The sequence below is a fragment of the Eschrichtius robustus genome, chromosome 11 (genome assembly GCF_028021215.1).
Source record: "Eschrichtius robustus isolate mEscRob2 chromosome 11, mEscRob2.pri, whole genome shotgun sequence".
Classification (NCBI taxonomy): domain Eukaryota; kingdom Metazoa; phylum Chordata; class Mammalia; order Artiodactyla; family Eschrichtiidae; genus Eschrichtius; species Eschrichtius robustus.
In genome coordinates this window covers 101,494,984-101,514,744 of record NC_090834.1, presented here as the reverse complement: position 1 = coordinate 101,514,744, position 19,761 = coordinate 101,494,984, and the positions used below count along the sequence as shown (strand labels likewise).

Below are 19,761 nucleotides of genomic sequence, written 5' to 3'. Positions count from 1 at the left end.
GTTTCTGTTTTGTAAATAGGTTCATTTGTGCCACATTTTAGATTCTACATATAAGTGACATAATATGGTATTTGTCTTTCTCTTTCTGACTTACTTCACTTAGTATGATAATCTCTAGTTGCATCCATGTTGCCGCAAATGGCATTATTTCATTCTTTTTTATGGCTGAGTAATATTCCATTGTATATATGTACCACATCTTCTTTATCCATTCATTTGTCAATGTACGTTTAGGTTGTTTCCACGTTTTGGCTAATGTGAACAGTACTGCTATGAATATGGGGTCCATATTTTTTTGAGTTATATTTTTGTCTGGGTATATTCCCAGGAGTGGGATTGCTGGATCATATGGTAATTCTATGTTTATTTTTCTGAGGAAACTCCATACTGTTTTCCACAGTGGCTGTACCAGCTTACATTCCCACCAACAGTGTAGAAGTGTTCCCTTTTCTCCATACCCTCTCCAGCATTTGTTATTTGTAGACTTGTTAATGATGGCCATTCTGACCAGTGTGAGGTGGTACCTCATTGTAGTTTTGATTTGCATTTCTCTAATAATTAGCAATATTGAACATATTTTCAGGTGCCTACTGGCCATCTGTATGTCTTCTTTGGAGAAATGTCTATTAAGGTCTTCTGCCCATTTTTTGATTGGGTTGTTTTTGTTGTTGTTGTTGAGTATTATGAGCTGTTTGTATATTTTGGAGACTAAGCCCTTGTCTGTCACATCATTTGCAAATATTTTCTCCCATTCCGTAGGTTGTCTTTTCTTTTTTTTTTATAGTTTCCTTTGCTGTGCAAAAGCTTGTAAGTTTGATTAGGTTCCATTCGTTTATTTTGTTTTTATTTCTAAGAACATGGTATATCTCTCCATCTGTTTGTATCACCTTTGATTTCTTTCATCAGTGTCTTATAGTTTTCTGAGTACAGGTCTTTTGCCTCCTTAGGTAGGTTTATTCCTGGGTATTTTATTCTTTTTGATGTGATGGTAAATGAGATTGTTTCTTTAATTTCTCTTTCTCATCTTTTGTTGTTAGTGTATAGAAATGCGACAGATTTCTGTGTACTTATTTTGTATCCTGCAACTTTACCAAATTAAGTGATGAGCTCTAGTAGTTTTCTGGTAGCATTTTTAGGATTTTCTGTGTATAGCATCATGTCATCTGCAAACAGTGACAGTGTTTCTTCTTCCTTTTGAATTCAAATTCCTTTTATTTCTTTTTCTTCTCTGATTGCTGTGGCTAGGACTTCCAAAACTATGTTGAGTAAAAGTGGTGAGAGTGGACATCCTTTTCTTGTTCATGATCTTAGAAGAAATGCTTTCAGCTTTTCACCATTGAATATGTTGTTAGCTGTGGGTTTGTCATATATGGCCTTTATTATGTTGAGGTATGTTCCCTCTATGCCCACTTTCTGGAGAGTTTTTATCATAAACAGATGTTAAATTTTACCAAAAGTTTTTTCTGCATCAATTGAGATGATCATTTAGTTTTTATTTTTCAATTTGTTAATGTGATGTGTCACATTTATTGATTTGCCGATGTTGAAAAATCCTTGCATCCCTGGGATAAATTCCACTTGATCATGGTGTATGATCCTTTTAATGTATTGTTAGATTCAGTTTGCTAGTATTTTGTTGAGGATTTTTGCATCTATGTTCGTCAGTGATATTGGCCTGTAATTTTCTTTTTTTGTGGTATCTTTGTCTGATTTTGGTACCAAGATGGTGGTCAACTCATAGAATGAGAAAGTGTTCCTTCCTCTGCAATTTTTTGGAATAGTTTCAGAAGGATAGGTGTTAACTCTTCTCTAAATGTTTGGTATAGTATAACTTTTCAATGCCCTATTTGTGTCTTCATATTTAAAGTAGGTTTTTCTTAGGAGCTGTATTGTTGATCTTGGTTTATTCACAGTAATAAAAATTTTGCCTCTTAAATGGTGCTATTTAGAGCATTTACATTTAGAGTGATTATTGATGTGCTTGGGCTTAAATCTACCATCTTACTTTCTGTGTTCTTTTTGTCCCATCTGTTCTTTGTTCATTTTTGCCTCATTTTCTCATTTCTTTGAATCAGTATTTAATGAAAATCTACTCCTGAGGGGTGTTCCGTTTGTTTTGTTTTGGGTTTTTTGGCACATCTGGCTTATTGGGTGGTGGAAAAGTAGTGGGAAGAGAAATCCTCAAATAAAGAGCAGGTAGTGGCAGTTAAAGATGGCTGGTGTGTACTGAAATGATACAAGTGAGGCACAAGAAAGAGAGTCTGCCATGCTAACCAATGTAACAATGAGAAACAGTGTATGCACTACACTTTCTGTAGTGCCTGAAATTTAACTAAGATACGATTTTAAAGGCAATCTCATGATGTGGTAGGAGTGTCCAATGAGTGAGTGACTAAGGCTCCTTTTAAATTATTTTTTCAGTTCAGAAGAAACTACAGATATGACTCAAACAGCTGGGAGTAATAGGATATGGCATTATAGTTTAATTTATCATGTCAGCAGCACCAGCTTTATAACTGCTACTTGGCTGCATACCAGATTAGATACTGGACAAAAACGGGATTACAGAGCAAAGAATTGAAGATGGTGATGTAATGTGGGAAATCGATAATCAGAAGCACTGCAAGCTAGGACCATCTCTACTAACACCTGTATTCCTGTTGAAATACATATACATATTTAGAAAAGTAAACTTCTTGCTTTATGGCTGATGGCTTACATGTTACATTTATTTTTGGTAAAGCTGTAGGAAGAAAGTAAAATTACAAGGTTTAGAGTGAAGACATGGGTAAAATAGTAAATATGGATGTAATTCCTTAGTCAGATCATGCATATTATACATACTATTCTTATTCTGCTTTTGCAATTAATAAATATATAAATATATTTTCATCTGATTAAATATTACTTCCAACATGATCTTTAGTGTTTGTTCTTTTCCAGTTATAAAGTATGATTGCACATAGTACAAACTTTAAATTGCATAACAGCAAATGTAAAAAAAAAAATGTTAAGTTTCCCATCCACTTCAAACAGATTCTTATGAAGATATTTTTTATCAAGGGATTTTTCTCTGCATATAAAAGCAGGCTCATATGTACGTTTGTGTGCTTTTATAAATAACATAAATGAAAGCGTACCTTTTACACATATCTACTCCTTCCTTTTTTAAGTCAAATACTCTATAGGATATTGTGTCACATCAGTACACGTAGCTCTAACTCATTTTGAAAACTATTTAATCTGTCCCTTATTGATACTAAATTATTTCCATCTTTTGTTATTATAACTGATTATGCTGCAACAGTAAATAAGTTTTGTTTTAGCTGTGCCATTTCATTTTAAAAGCTTTCTGCTTTTAATACTTCTTTTTAAAGATATTTTACTTTATGGTATGATTTTTTCATGTTTTGGGCATAGTAAAGTATGTGAATTTCTTCTGGTAATTTGAAAATTTTACAATTCATTTTTATCCTTTCTGATATTAACCTTTAAAATTGCATGTTTTGAACTCCTATTTCTTGGATTATTACCTTAAGACCATATTGGTATGCAACATATTAATATTAGTACATTTACGTTTCTTCTTATTTTCTTTCCATAGCCTGATTTTGATAGATTATATTATTCTGTAACATCTTACAGAAAACCGGAATGAACTTTTTGGCCAATCCAATATTATCCTTAATGCCCCTAGTGGCAAATTTTCTATGTCTTAGAATATACTTACATATAAAATGGTATATGCCACACTTAAGCAATGTTTAATAATTCCCTACACCAAGAGGAGGAGATTGGTGGGCTAAGAGTATCTGTGAAGTCCCCTCTTCTTTTATTTCAAGTTTGTGAAGTTTGATTATATTACTTTAGTATTAGTCTTTATTGATTAAATTATTATTGTCATATCACCATTTCCTATAAACACAGAGTTTTCCAGTCTTGGTTCCATCTATAAGGGTATTCAATGCAATGAACGTAGTGTGGAATGATATTGTGGAGAATTCTGAGAACAGTTTGAGTTTTGTCCTCTACAATTAAGAAAAAAAAATGAAGTCCACACACTTTACCAGAAAAAAACATGAGTTATTCAATTCATACTTCTTTCTTAAAACATTTTGTGTACTTTTACTCCATAGAGCTCTTCTTATGTTTTGAAAGTTTTTTTTACGTGTTATATCTCTCTTCTTTAGAGATACCAATTATTTGTGTGTTAGCTCTTCCTTTATGCATATTAATCATTTTCTTTCTAAACTATTTGAAGTTGTAGTTTATTTAAAATTAACAAAATTTTTCTCACATGTCTTCCATGATTATTTTCAGTAGGGTCTATGCTCCTATTTTTGTTTTGTTTCATGTGACTGAAAATTCACATATGATTTTCTTTCTTGGGCTCAGCCAGCTTACTTCCTATTACCTGATATAATTTTGCTTTTTCTTTTTTCAACCTTGCTATTCCACAGAGTGGATGTTACTATTTTTTTTTTAATGTGACAAACAAGAATTTTCCCATAATTTTTAATTAATTGACTACTTTATGTTATTTTTCTTATTCCTTTCTTTGGTAGGTTTAATGTACTGTCATTAAAAAAAACCTGTTTTCATTGTGTTCTCATTGCTTTTAAATGGTTTTAAGAAGAATAACAGATAGAAATACTTTTCCCCTGGTATCTTTGATCGAAAGTATATGGCATAATTTTAATTGCTAAACATTAACCATTACGAATTATATAGATTTTATGGGTTTATTTCCATGAATTCAACAAATATGTACACAACACAGTTATTGACAGCCTTCTGAGATAGATACTTAAGATGGGTCATAGATGAGCTAGCAAGTGTTACGGGATTCATATCTGCCCTTCTTGTGGGGATAAATAATTAGAATTCTCAGAGAAGGTGGTGATTTAGAGAGTTCACCCAATCTCAGCAGACTCTACACTTCCTTCTCTCTCTTGCGACCCTTCTATCCGAAACAACCTCCTTGCCTTTGTTCCTGCATCCCTGCTTCTGTTCATCTCGTTGGCACTGCCTGGAATGCCTTTCCTCTTAACTTCAGTTTAGCTAAATTATACTTTAGCTAAATTGGTCTTTTCAGACCAATTTCTTCTTTGAAAATTTCCTCATTTACTCCAGCTTATAGTGATCTGTCCTTCCTTTGGAGTCCAGTGACTGTTTTTTTAATTTTTTCCTAGAGATAAGCAAGTGCTACTTTGAACTGGTGTTTTATTTTTATATCAGATACTGTCTCCTCAACTGTGCTACAGATGCCTGATAATACTAAATAACATTAATGAACACTGATTCTATGCTGGACACTCTTCTTAATACTTTAAATGTATTACTTCATTAAATCCTTCCAACATCTTTGTGAGTTAGAAACCATTTTTCTTTATTTTAGAGATTAAGAGAATGAGGCACAGAGAGATTTAAAAATTTGCTCAAACTGACACAGCCAGTAGGTGATGGGATTAAGATTTACACCCAGGCAATGTGGTTCCAGAACTAGGCAGCAAACTACATCCTCCCAGTTGGTGCTGGGTTCTCAATGCACCATCCCCTACTGATAGAAAAGAGACGTCTCTTCTGGCAAATAGAATCTCAAAGGCAGAAAAAAAACCCACATTGTTTTCTTAGGAATCTTCTTTTTGAGGAAAGACACAGTTAGGAAAAAAACACTTGGTCCAAATGCCACCAAGATCATGTTAATTTTGTCCCTCCAGGTGTAAGCTCTTGGGGTTTTATTTCTTTGGGGACCTGGCTCTAAACCACTGAAAACTCCCAAGAAAAAGTCCATTATTCTGTACAGTATGTGAATCAATGTTCAGGTCAGAGTATCTCTTTATGCCCAGGATGTTCAAGATGAGGGATTTGTCTTCTTCACCAAGTACCTAGAAAGTCGTGCCTCTTAGAAAAGGTTGCCACCAAGCGGGAAGTTGAATGTTCCACCCTTATATATAGAAAATGATTATTTCCTTGAAGCAGTTAAAGGATCTACATAAAGAATACCCTTAAAGAAGTGAGTATATTGCATTTTGGATAATATGAAGTTTTTGAAATATGATGGAGAAACTTCAGGCTGAGTTTGAACTTTGGTAATATAACCCTTCCAGCCCAGGTTCTCTAAAGAGAGCAAACTAGCATTTTGTTCGCATTCTTATGAGACAAAGCAACTGTTTTTTGTGACTTTTTCCGAACTGATTTTCTTGTTTATTTTTTTATAATATAGAGGTACTGCAAAGTCCATAGGAATTCTAAGGTCACAGAATGTTAGCTATGGAAGTGGCATAGATACCATCTTCCTTGTTTTATAGAGGACTGAAAATTACTTACAGTCAAATAAATAAATAGTGTTTGAACTAAAACTTGAAGCAGTCTCTCCAGCCCCCTACATCTATACACTTATATTGGCATATTTGGATGGACATAAATAAAAACATTTATGCAATGGATAATGCTCCTAATCTAAGCCTAGAGTTGTCTTTGTGACTGCTGAAAATATACTCCACATAGCATTAGCAAATAATCATAATGATAATCACAAAGCAAAGGATAGTCACTTTCATTTTTCATTTATCAAGCTCCATATATAATGATTATATAATTCAAGAGTAGTATATTGCTTTTGTTTTACTGAAAGAGGACATTAATTGTAGTGACAATAAATGTTATTTAAAATAAGATATTTTTCATATAAATTATCCTACATAGTGATCTTCTCTTAGGAATTTTAAACAGCTTGGTTTCTAATTCCTTGATTAATGAGTTAGAAAGTAACATATTCTTGAACGTGTTCCCTGCAAAAAAGTGTTATGCATTTGATATTTTACATATATTATTACTATAATTTATATTGCCTGACAGATTTCAAGATAAGTGCCCTAAAAAGAAGTTTATATGAAATATGAGATATCATATAAAATAATTCTTCATTATTTTGGTGCAAAAGATGCTTAATTTTCTATACAATTTCCATGACAAGTTGCTGTCCAACATTTGCCAGATCACTTATCTTGTAAGCACAGCCTCCCCATTCCTTCCATGGCATCATATTCTTTTATGTGAGTAACCTCTTTGTCATCTGTGTATATTATCCTTTTCACATCTTTTTATAAGTGGGAGTAGAGAATAGACTGATAAACACATATATGAATTGTATCTTAATAACATTAGGATGGTTCTGATCATTCAGTATGATCAAGAACTCCCCTGTTTAGCCTTTCCCAGATGTCATATGGTAAGATCTGAGTATCTCATTGATTTTATAGTATTCCCAGTAAAGGTTCCCTAGCCAGGGTTTTAAATCCAATTATTCAGTAAGATGAAACATGGGGAGTAATTCATATACAAATTTATAACTTGAGTTTTCAATAATAGAGTTGGATTCTTTATGGGAGAAAGTAGAGATTAAGGATGAATTGCCCAAGTTTACACAGGAACTTTACACAAACTGCCCCAACCTAGTATCTAGGAATATTATTTTCTAGTTCCACAGTATTTCTATAATTGTCTCTTATAGACCTGTTTAAGATAATCTGTTATTGGCTTAAAATATTTGTAACTTTTGTTAACATCTTTATTGGAGTATAATTGCTTTACAATGGTGTGTTAGTTTCTGCTTTATAACAAAGTGAATCAGCTATACGTATACATATATCCCCATATCTCCTCCCTCTTGCATCTTCCTCCCACCCTCCCTATCCTACCCCTCTAGGTGGACACAAAGCACCTAGCTGATTTCCCTGTGCTATGCGGCTGCTTCCCACTAGCTATCTATTTTACATTTGGTAGTGTATATATGTCCATGCCACTCTCTCAGTTCGTCCCAGGTCTTAATGATAGTTTTTTCATCATAAAATTCTTTCTTTCTTATAACAGATTACAGATGACCAATGGAAGATCAGAATCAGACAGCAGTGACTGACTTTCTTTTCTTGGGCCTCACAGATCATCTCTATCAGCAGATTGTCCTCTTTGTCATTCTTCTCTTTGTCTATCTTGCCACAGTGGGGGGCAATTTGGGGATGATCATTCTCATATGGATGGATCCCAGGCTCCACACACCTATGTACTTTTTTCTTAGCCATTTGTCCTTTGTAGACATGTGTTCCTCTTCTTCCATTGCCCCCAAGATGCTGTGTGATATCTTTGCAGAGAAAAAGGGCATCTCTTTGATGGGTTGTGCCGCACAGATGTGGTTCTTTGGTCTTTTTGTGGCAACCGAATGTTTCCTCCTGGCTTCCATGGCCTATGATCGGTATATGGCCATCTGTAAGCCCTTGTTGTACACACTCGTTATGTCCCAGAGGGTCTGTGTGCAGCTGGTTATAGGCCCTTATGCTGTGGCTCTTATAAGCACCATGACTCATACAATTCTCACTTTTTGCTTACCCTTCTGTGGTCCAAATATTATCAATCACTTTTTCTGTGATATTTCACCACTGCTTTCCCTAGCATGTGCAGACACCTGGACCAATAAGTTGGTGCTTTTCATCTTGGCTGGAGCAATAGGAGTACTCAGTGGCTTGATCATCACAGTCTCCTATGTTTGCATCCTGGTGGCCATCCTGAGGATCCAGACGGCTGATGGGAGGAGGAAGGCTTTTTTTACTTGTTCTTCTCACCTGGCAGCTGTCTCCATCCTATATGGGACTCTTTTCTTCATTTATGTCCGACCTAGCTCAAGTTCCTCCCTACTCATTAATAAAGTGATTTCTCTCTTTTACACCGTGGTGATCCCCATGTTGAACCCTCTCATCTACAGCCTGAGGAACAAGGAGGTGAAAAATGCATTCAGTAGGAAGTTTGAAAGGAAAAATTGTCTAGTAAGTGGGTAAAGTAGAACTCTACTTGTGTTATACCATAGTTGTTGGTGCAGAATGTTTAGTAAAAGGAACACTAGACTGGAAATCAGAAGCTTCATGTGAGTCTTGGCTCTGTCTGTTCAAGATGATTTAAAACACAGAGCAGTTCTTAAATAAGTTTCTCCTCCAGTCTTGTTCTCTGTGACATGAGAGGGGTTTCAAAATAATATAGAGATGGATTGAGAATATAAATGTGAAAATATACTAGAAGAAACTTAATATTTGTACAGTAGTGGATGTGTGAATACTGTTTAAACCGGACATGAAAACTAAAAGTTATAATGGAAAATTTAATGTACCACAATCAGTGTTAAAGGGCGAATAATAAAACAAGAGAAAATATTTATGCACATGTGCCAAGTGATGGGATAATATCCCTAATAGTCAAAGAACAGGCTAAAATTCAGAATCAGAAAACAATAGATAAATAAGCAAACAAAGAAAGAGGCAATTCTCAAATATGGGAATGCAAATTGCCAAAATATGCGGAGAAAACATTCAACATCATGATTGCCCAAGTATATGAAATGAAATTAAAATGCCAATGCAGTGCCTTTCAATGCAGATGTAACATTGATTGTTTTAATGACAATGAAGTTCTTAGTTGGCTATGCCAGACTCATTATTTCTTGTTGGTAGTATGAATTGCTCCATTTCCACAAAGCAATTTGGTAGTTTCCATTTAAAATGATAAATTTATATGGCATTTGAGCTAGAAATCCCTCCATTAGAAATCTAGACTACAGAAATATAAATGCCAATACATAAGATTCCATATATTTCGGTGTTATGTGTAGTGGCAAAGAAAAATAAAATAAATAACCTGAATATCCATCACTGAGAGAAAAGTGAACTTTTTTCCATGTAATATTGTGCAGCAAATGAAGACTGAATCAGGTATTGCTGGATTGAATTGGAGAGAACTATTCTACTGTTAGTTGAGGGAAAAAATCACATTGAAGATCAGTGTGTAGCATGGATCATTAAGAAAAAGGGCAAAGCCTATATAATGAGTAAGATGTAAATGCAAGTGTAAATGAGCATCGAGAGAACTATAAAGGATATATATGTACCTGCTGACAATGATATTTCAATGGGAATGGCATTGGAGGTAGGAAAGGAGAGCTTTTATTCATACACATTTTAATTGTAGCTTATTCATGCTCTCTGGTCTTGCTTGGGCTTGATCTAGATGTACCGTTTTCATCTTTGAAATATTGCAAATTAATATTTTTGTTCATCTCACATGAATGTAAACTGTTTCAGATCATCTTTTCTAATCAGAATGGAAAAGAATTCATTCCTCAAATCACTGACTGTGTATCATGTACAGAACTGGAGATCCATTAAATGATCCCACAAAGGAATAAGACTGCTAGTGGGACTGCTTTTGGAATTTGAAACAGTCTACAGGCATTCTTTTTTTTAATTGAAGTATAGTTGATTTACAATGTTGTGTTAGTTTCAGGTGTACAGAAAAGTGATTCAGTTATATTTGTATATACATATACATATAGATGTAACTTTTTCAGATTCTTTTTCATTATAGGTTATTATGAGATATTGAATATAGTTCCCTGTGCTATACGGTAGGTCCTTGTTGTTTATCTGTTTTACATTTGGTAGTGTGTATATGTTAATCCCAAACTCCTAATTTATTCCCACCCCCCCATTTTCCCCTTTGGTAACCATAAGTTTATTTTCTATGTCTGTGAATCTGTTTCTGGTTTGTAAATACGTTCATTTATATCTTTTTATTTTTTTGGATTCCACATATAAGTGATATCATATGATATTTGTCTTTCTCTGTCTGAGTTACTTCACTTCAGATGATAATCTCTAGGTCCAACCATGTTGCTGCAAATGCAATATTTCATTCTTTTTTATGGCCGAGTAATATTCTATTATATATATAAATACCACATCTTCTTTACCCATTCATCTGTCGATGGGCATTTAGGTTGCTTCCATGTCTTGGCTATTGTAAACAGTGCTGCAATGAACATTGAAGTGCATGTATCTTTTTGAATTATGGTGTTCTCTGGGTATATGCCCAGGAGTGGGATTGCAGGATCTTATGGTAACTCTGTTTTTAGTTTTTTAAGGAACCTCCATAATGTTCTCATAGTGGATGTACTAATTTATATTCCCACCAACAGTGTGTATGTGGGGGGTCCTTTTTCTCCACACCCCCTCCAACATTTATTATTTGTAACCTTTTTAATGATGGCCATTCTGACTGGTGTGAGGTGACACGTCATTGCAGTTTTGACTTGCGTATCTCTAATAATTAGCGATGTTGAGAATTTTTTTCATGTGCCTGTTGGCCATGTGTATGTCCTCTTTGGAGAAATGTTTATTTAGGTCTTCTGCCCATTTTTTGACTGGGTTATTTGTTTTTCTTTATATATTAAGCTGTATGAGATGTTTGTATATTTTGGAAATTAATTAATCCCTTGTCGGTCACATCATTTGCAAATATTTTCTCCCATTCTGTAGGTGGTCTTTTCATTTTGTTTATGGTTTCCTTTGCCATGCAAAATCTTTTAAGTGTAATTAGGGCCCAGTTGTTTATTTTTGCTTTTATTCCCATTACTCTAGGAGACAGATTGAAAAAAATATTGCAGCAATTTATGTCAAAGGGTGTTCTGCCTATGTTTTTCTCTAGGAGTTTTAGAATATCCGGTCTTACATTTAGGTCTGTAATTCATTTTGAGTTTACTTTTGTGTATGGTGTTAGAGAATGTTCTAATTTCATTCTTTTACATGTAGCTGTGCAGTTATAGGCATTCTTTAAAAGTCATCTGGTTTCTGGAGGGGCTAGACTGCTGAATTAAATGGATAAATAATGTGACTACTTTTTATGCATCCTTTATGTCTTTGGTGGAGGTATTTCTGGATTCAAGTGTCCTGGACTCCTATCATCTCCATTGACTCTAGGAAGGCTAGATCCATAATGGAACTTTATACCACTGAGCTTCTCATGAAACTAGAGTCCCTTCCACTAGTGCTTTTCTTTATTGCTTTAGTGGAAGGAGTATCCTCTCAGAAAACACAGTCACCTGATACCTTCTCTAGTCTTATATCCTTGAGTTAGAAACTGTCTGGCCTGAGTGTTGTTTTCTCATCCTTTAGCATATTAGTGGCATTTAACAACAACCAACTTCATCGTCCAATAGTTACCACTGCTCCCCATATTTCTCACATGCTAGAGATAATTGCAGAAGCCAATGCACATTTTTAAACTGTACTCCACCCCAATTCACTGCAGGTGAGTTTTAGTAATTGCAATCCTAGGGCATGCTAATGGTTATGACCACCCCCTTCCACCAGCAATGTACTCCTGTTGCCGTCTGTCTGGTGAGTGGTCTGATTCCAGAATCCCAACCGAAGAATCTGCTGAATTCACTGGTCAAGCAAGTTACTAAGGTAAGCCTACATTCAAAGATGGGAAAAAAACTCAATCTTTCAATAGAGGAAGAGCATGCATTTATAAGAAAGGAGCTAATTAATTATGGTCATATACAAGATAATCTAACAAAAACTGTTAGAATTACAAAACCTAAACGAAATTTAGTACATATATTATAAACAAACAATTAATATGGTGTTTAATATGGTGAAAGCTTGGATTTTATAATAGTTAATTTGCCACCACTTTATCTGAATAATTTCAATAATCTGAATTAACTCAATCTATTTACATATATACTTCAATGAATTTATAATACAAAGAGATATGGTAAACAATTCCCAATAAAATTTTGGAAATCATATTTCAAAAAGATATCCTTTAGAAATGGCTTGCCCTAAGAAATTTTAGCCCTCATTTACCTCTTGAAGTCAAGAGAGAACTCCTCTAAGAACAGATCCAACCTCACTAAGACTTGAACTTGTATACAGTCCAGTAGACTGGCTACTAGTCTAAAGGTCAATCCATTTAAGAAATCTTGACCTCAGCTATTCATCAGGGAAATGCAAATCACAACCACTATGAGATATCACCTCACATTTGTCAGAATGACTCTGATCAAAAAGACAACAAATAACAAGTGTTGGCAAGGATGTGGAGAAAGGGAAACACTTGTTTACTGTTGGTGGGATTGTAGCATGGTGCAGTGCTATGGAAAACAGTATAGAGTTTCCTGAAAAAAATAGAACTGCCATATTATCCAACAGTTTCACTTCCGGGTATTTACCTGAAGAAAACAAAAACTCTAATATGAAAAGACATATGCACACCAGTATTTGTTGCAGCATTATTTACAGTAGCCGACATATGAAAGCAACTTACTTACCCGTCAATAGATGAGTGGATAAAGAAGATGTGATATGCACATAGATATGTGTATATACACAAGATGAAATATTACTCAGCCATAAAAAATGAAATTGTCACCATTTGTGACAACATGCATGGATTTGGAGGGTATTATGCTAAGTGAAATAAGTCAGAGAAAGAGAAATACTGCATGATCTCACTTATATGTGGAATCTAAAAAACAAAATGAGCTAACAATATGAAAACAGATTCAGAGATACAGAGAACAAATGGGTGGTTGTCAGAAGGGAGGGGGTTGGGGGGAGTGGGCAAAATAGATGAAGGGGATTAAGAGGTACAAACCCCCAGTTACATAATAAATTAGTCATGGGGATGTCATATACAACATAAGGAATATGGTCAGTAATACTGTAGTAACTTTGTATGGGACCAGATGGTTACTAGACTTATTTTTTTTTTTTAAAGAAATTCACGTTCTTTTATTTATTTATTTATTTATTTATTTATTTATTTATTTATTTATGACTGTGTTGAGTCTTCGTTTCTGTGCGAGGGCTTTCTCTAGTTGCGGCAAGTGGGGACCACTCTTCATCGCGATGCGCGGGCCTCTCACCATCGCGGCCTCTCTTGTTGCGGAGCACAGGCTCCAGACGCGCAGGCTCAGTAATTGTGGCTCACGGGCCCAGTTGCTCCGTGGCATGCGGGATCTTCCCAGACCAGGGCTCGAACCCGTGTCCCCTGCATTGGCAGGCAGATTCTCAACCACTGCGCCACCAGGGAAGCCCTAGACTTATTATCATGATGATCATTTCATAATGTATGCAAATGTCAAATTACTATGTAGTACATCTGAACCTAACATAATATTGTATGTCAACTATATTTCAATTAAAAAGGTCTTCAACTTCCTCATGAAAAAAAAAGAATAAATTTTAGAGGCAAGTTCTTTTACAAAGGCAGAGAGTTAATGACCACTAATTTCTTATTTGCCAAGCCTGGTCTTCTCCTGGGAAGATAACAGAACCCTGAAGAAGCACTAGTGGGTCTGTGCCCTCAAAGCAAGGTTGACCCTTCAGTAGTCTGTAGTTTCACACCCTAAGTTTCTCTGAGCACTTCATTACTATTATTTTTTTTAATTTTAATTTTATTTTGGAGGATATTGATTAACAATGTTGTGTTAGTTTCAAGTGTAGAGCAAAGCGATTCAGTTATACATATACATGTATCTATTTTTTTCAAATTCTTTTCCCATTTAGGTTATTACTGAATATTGCGCAGAGTTCCCTGTGTAATACAGTAGGTCCTTGTTGGTTATCTATTTTAAATATAACGGTGTGTACGTTTCAATCCCAGACTCCCAATCCATCCTTCCCCCCACCCCCCCGGTAACCGTAAGGTTGGTTCTCTAAGTCTGTGGGTCTATTTCTGTTTTGTAAATAAGTTCATTTGTATCTTTTCTTTTTTTAATTCCCCATGTGAATGATACCATATGATACTTGTCTTTCTCTTTCTGACTTACTTCATTTAGTATGACAGTCTCCAGGTTCATCCATGTTGCTGCAAATGGCATTATTTCATACTTTTTAATGACTGAGTAATATTCCATTGTATATATGTAACACATCTTCTTTATCCATTCATCCGATGATGGACATTTAGGTTGCTTCTGTGTCTTGGCTATTGTAAGCAGTGCTGCAATGAAAAAACGAATCCACTCTCTGAATCTAAGCATTCTATCAAAAATGTGAAAGTCCTTCATTTAACAATGCAAAACTTGGTGTCAAGGGACAAGACTACAAAATTTTAGACTTTCCTTGTAACAGTGAGAAAAAAATTTCTCTGTTATCATTTCTATCTTAATGTCATAAGCTTATATGTCAGAAAAAGACCTGGTTTGTTTCTAGAGGTTTAACATGGAAATTTCTAACAAGAAATCTGTAAAATTCACTCTCCTCAAAAATGTCTGTAAGGGATTTGGAGATGAGTATCAGAAAAGAAACAACGACCTAAAATCTGCAACACTGTGTGATATTACTAATGAAAATAATAATTTAAAATCTCCAAAGCAATCTGCTGTTTTATATTTCAATTTACTGCTGGAAGTGTTGCCCTCTTTTTGAGTTTTGTCTATTTTCTAAAAGGTTCCTGTTTCATTGTGGTTGTTCTGAGTTGCTACGCAATTATTTGCTATTCACCTTTCTTAGACTTCATTAGTATCATCATCATCATCATCCAATGAAATCAGGCTATCAATGTTGTTTTAATTATTAGCAGCAGCAGTATTACCACCATTTATGGAAGATCTGCTTTGAAGCCTATTCTGTGCTAAATTATTTGCTTACATATTTTACATTTATGACAACTCTGAAAGAGGAGAAAAACAACCAAAAGATATTAATGCAAGCATTTATTAAAAGTGCTGAAATGTGGGGAGCAGCTTAAGATGGGTATTATGCAAGGAGCAAGTAGATGAAAGATTCTAGAAGGCTGATTGGTGAAGGCCACTTAAAGTTTAGTTTTGTTCTGAGAATTGTTCACTGTTCAGATTCTTGAAAAATATGGGAAAATGAGTTATGTTAATCATGGGACAGGATGTAGGAACAGGAAGATAGGACCCCAGATTAACAATTACTAGCTGCTTAATTTGCATTTAGGAAAAAGGGGTGAGAGAAACATTTGGAAGCGAAGATTCTTGAGGGATAGCTAAGATTTGGTATTTTGATTTCCTATAAAGGTTGCAATTATCTCTTGAGTCATCAGTTACACAGAAGCATTTAAGACTTTTAGCAACATAAAATATGGGCCTACAATGCTAACAAACACATGAAATAGTATCATTAATAGACCTCGAAATATCTCCCTGGTCCTCACTTATCTTCCCTAGTCCTAACCAGGAAAACAAATTCAGTGAATGTAGCCATTTGTTTAAAGTGCATATGCAAATGTTCAAATGATCTTTATGCATTGGTTCTTATGTTCCACCTTTACAATTTTGTCAGGGTTATAAGCTTGACTGATGGAATATGTGCTAGAAATATTCTTAAAATTTTTAAGTGAAATTGCTCTACCAATGCTGATTTAAGATTTTAGTCAATTTGCCTTTATTATTTTGTTAGCCAGCAAAAAAGCTTTGAAAAGTATGGACTCTTATGTTGAGGGATAACACACAATTAATTCATAAAGATTTTAGTCAATGATTACCCTTGAAGTAATCATGTATTAAAAACCCGGAGAACAGTGACCAATCTCCAAGGCCTTTGATGTAACAATAAAACATACATAAACAATTGCCACTGATTATCCCTCTTTAAGATATTATTAATATTTAGAAAGAAAAATTTACTTGTCAACATTACTGTATGAGTTTGTTTACTTGAACATTGAGTATGCTTCTTTTAACCTGAGACGTATACAGTCATTGAAACCTATATATTTGCATATCTTACTTTCACATAATAAAAAACAGAAGACTGCATTTCTCTCATAGTTTGTTAGGTTTTTTTTTTTTTTCTTGTAAGTCTAGCAAAGATGGAGTTCTTAAGTAATCAAAGACCTGATAAAGCAACATGAAGCACAGGAAATTATTTTTATAAGACACAGATTCTTTGTTTCTAGGCACATTACTTAAAAGATAAAGAAAAACCTCTCACAATCTTATTAAGAATAGAACAATAGTCCAAGAAGACTTTGTCCTTTTAACAGATGAAAGAAAATTAAGTTTTAGTTGTACATACGTAAACCTTGTCTGCCATCCCCTAAGCTAGCAGAGTAGTAGACAACCGCACATCCTTCTCTAACCTCAGCTCTTCTGCCAACTTTATAACTCAAGCTTCAGCCTCCAGTTGGGCAACAGTGGCCAAACAGCCCACAGTAGAGGCCAGCCCACTGTGGCAGCCATTCTCTCCCTTCTTTGCCACAATGCATTCTCTGCAGTTCCTCAAATTAGCACCTTAGACCGGTCGGTGTTTTGGGGGCATCATTGTACTGATGCGATGTTGTACAACCATCTAACATACGGGTCAGCCCTCCCCACACAGAGGTCAGTAGCCAGCTTGGGATTTCCCCCAGCTGATGAAAATCTGGCCATTTCACCTCCCTGCTCTACATCCTTCAGTGACTCCCCACTTGCTTAGAATAAAGCACAAACTCCTTAAGATGACAAAGGTAGCACTCAGAATTTGCAATCTGGCCCCTATCTACCGCCCAGTAATTCCTGCTCCCTTCCCCCACCCTTAGCTAATTGCAGTTTTCTAGATATGTCATGCTTGCCTCTTTCCCAAGGCCCATTTCTTTGGTCTCCTGGCTGGCTCACCAGTTGTTGGTTTGCAAACTCAGGAATTTCCCAGGTGAAATCTGGAACTGACCCCCCAACACAGAGGGCAAGGAGAGACTGAAGAAAGAGGTAGACCACTCCAGACAGGTAGGTGGCAGTTTAATAAGCAAGGGAACTTATAAGGCTTGTCTTGGGAAGCTGCAAGATGAGTGGATCTCTGCACCTGCCTGCCAGCATCTTAAAAGTTTATAAAGAGACCTTAACTGGGTTCAGTTACATATACCGTCCAGGTGGCCTCAACAACACCTTACTCTCTCAAGGCTGTGTCCTTGAAAATTACTCTCACAGTGGGGATGGTGGGAAGAGAGTACATTCCAAGGACAAAGGAGAGAGTGAGGAGCCTCTGACTGTCCAGGGCCAGCTCGAGGGTCAACAGCAGTCATGTCCTTTCAATGACCGTGAGGAGCCTCATTGTCCAGGGCGAGCTTGAGGGTCAATCAGCAGTCATGTCTTCTCAATGACCTCCTCCAGCATGGAGTCAGCCATCTCACTGACCATCACCTCATGCACTTTTATCATATTTTTAAAAAAATGTTCATGTTAGAGGGAATTTATCTTGTAAATATAAAAGAGAAGCATGTTCCTATAATAGAATTTGCTTTATCATATTTTTTTCTTATTACTCCTTCCTCTTTAAGTTCAATAAAGTGTCATTTCATTTATTTATTTATTTTTGTTATTGTTTTCCTTATACTTTTGGCTGGTTTCAGGTAGAAGAAAAGGGTAGAACTGCCTTTGTCCTGCCTTCTTTAATCAGAAGTATATAATTTAAATTGCTACATTTAAACCATTATGGATTGTGGGATATCTTTAGTTTATTTTCCACTTCATTCCAAAATACTTATAGAATAGATCTTATTTGCAACTTTCTGAGATAGATACTTCATAGGTTACAGACAATTATAAGCCCATGTCCTTGAACCCAAAAAAATCAGATTATAGTCAAGCTGAGCTATGAATAAAATACTGTGGGGGTTGCAGGAGTGGGAGATCACATCCCTCTTAGGGGATCAAGAGAAGCGTTCAGAGAAAGTGGTGATTGTGGTCATCCAACCTATCTGTATTACTTTCCCATTGCTGCCCTAACAAATTACTACAGACTTAGTGGCTAAAACAACACAAATTATTTTAGAGCTGTGGTTCAAAATGTCCTATGCACATATCACTGGGCTAAAATCAAAGTGTTGGCAGGATTGCATTGCTCCTGGAAGTTTGGGGGGAAAATAAATTTCCTTGCTTTTTCCAGATTGTAGAAGCTGCCCACATTCCTCGGCTCCTGGCCCCCTTCCTCCATCTTCAAAGCCAGCAAAGTTGAATATCTCTGACCATTTTTCCTTAGCTATATCTCTCTTTGACCACAGCCCATAAAGGCCCACCAGATGTTCTCATCTCAAGGTTCTTAATTTGATTACATCTACAAAATGTCTTTTGCCATGTAAGGTAACATATTTACATATTTCTGGGACTAGAAGATGGACATTTTTGAAGACCATTATTCTGCCTACCATGCTATCTCCTCAGATACTATATTTTCTTCTCTCCTCTATGAACCTTCATTCCAACTACACTGAGTGTTCCCTCCTTCCTGCCTCTATTTATCTCCTTGCTCCTACCTGAAATGCCTTTCCTGTTAACTTCAGATAATCTCAGAATTGTTTGTCCTTCCAAACTAAATCCTTTCATGAAATTTTTCCCAACCATTTCAGCTGACAATTATCCTTCTTTATTCTAAAGTCCTGTGATATGTTTTGCCTTGAACCAAGCAAATGGTACTTTGAACTGTAGGTTTTCTTTTTATTCCTAGGTCTTGTTTCCACAACTAGGCTGTAGGTTCTTAAAAATAATAACTGACATTAATGAGCACTTACTTGGCATGTACTCTTGTAAGTGCTTTGCATTTAATAATTCATCTAATTCTTCCAGTGTGAGCAAGATATCATTATCATCCCCATCTTACAGGTGAGGATACTGAGGCACAGATAGTTAAGAACAAATAAAAAATAGACAAAAAAGCAAAACATACCACTTCCTCAAAGGGACAAGCCATGGAGCTGGGATTTGAACCTAGGCTTCAGGATCCAGGCAGAATACTACTTCATCCGAGCTGGTGCTCAGCTGCTTAGCACATCACTCTCTATGGATGGAAATGAGGGTCTGTTTTTGCAAGGAGGATCTCAAAGTGGAAAAAAGCATTATTTTTTCAGGAATCCTCTATTTGAGAAAAGACATTATTTTTGAAATAAATTTGGCACAAATGCCAATGATATCACTTTAATTTTGTCCCT

At 35.6% G+C, this 19,761-nt stretch overlaps 1 protein-coding gene across 1 annotated transcript; it reads left to right on the top strand.

The window, feature by feature from the left end:
- The first annotated feature begins 7,889 nt into the window (after positions 1-7,889).
- Positions 7,890-8,834, top strand: LOC137772272 (olfactory receptor 5G3-like). Its single transcript, XM_068556128.1, has one exon. It carries the CDS (start codon positions 7,890-7,892, stop codon positions 8,832-8,834), a length of 945 nt encoding a protein of 314 aa, XP_068412229.1.
- The last annotated feature ends 10,927 nt before the right edge of the window (positions 8,835-19,761 follow it).

Coding starts and splice junctions, on each gene's coding strand:
- LOC137772272 (XM_068556128.1), top strand. CDS start 7,890: ATGGAAGATCAGAATCAGACAGCAGTGACTGACTTTCTTTTCTTGGGC.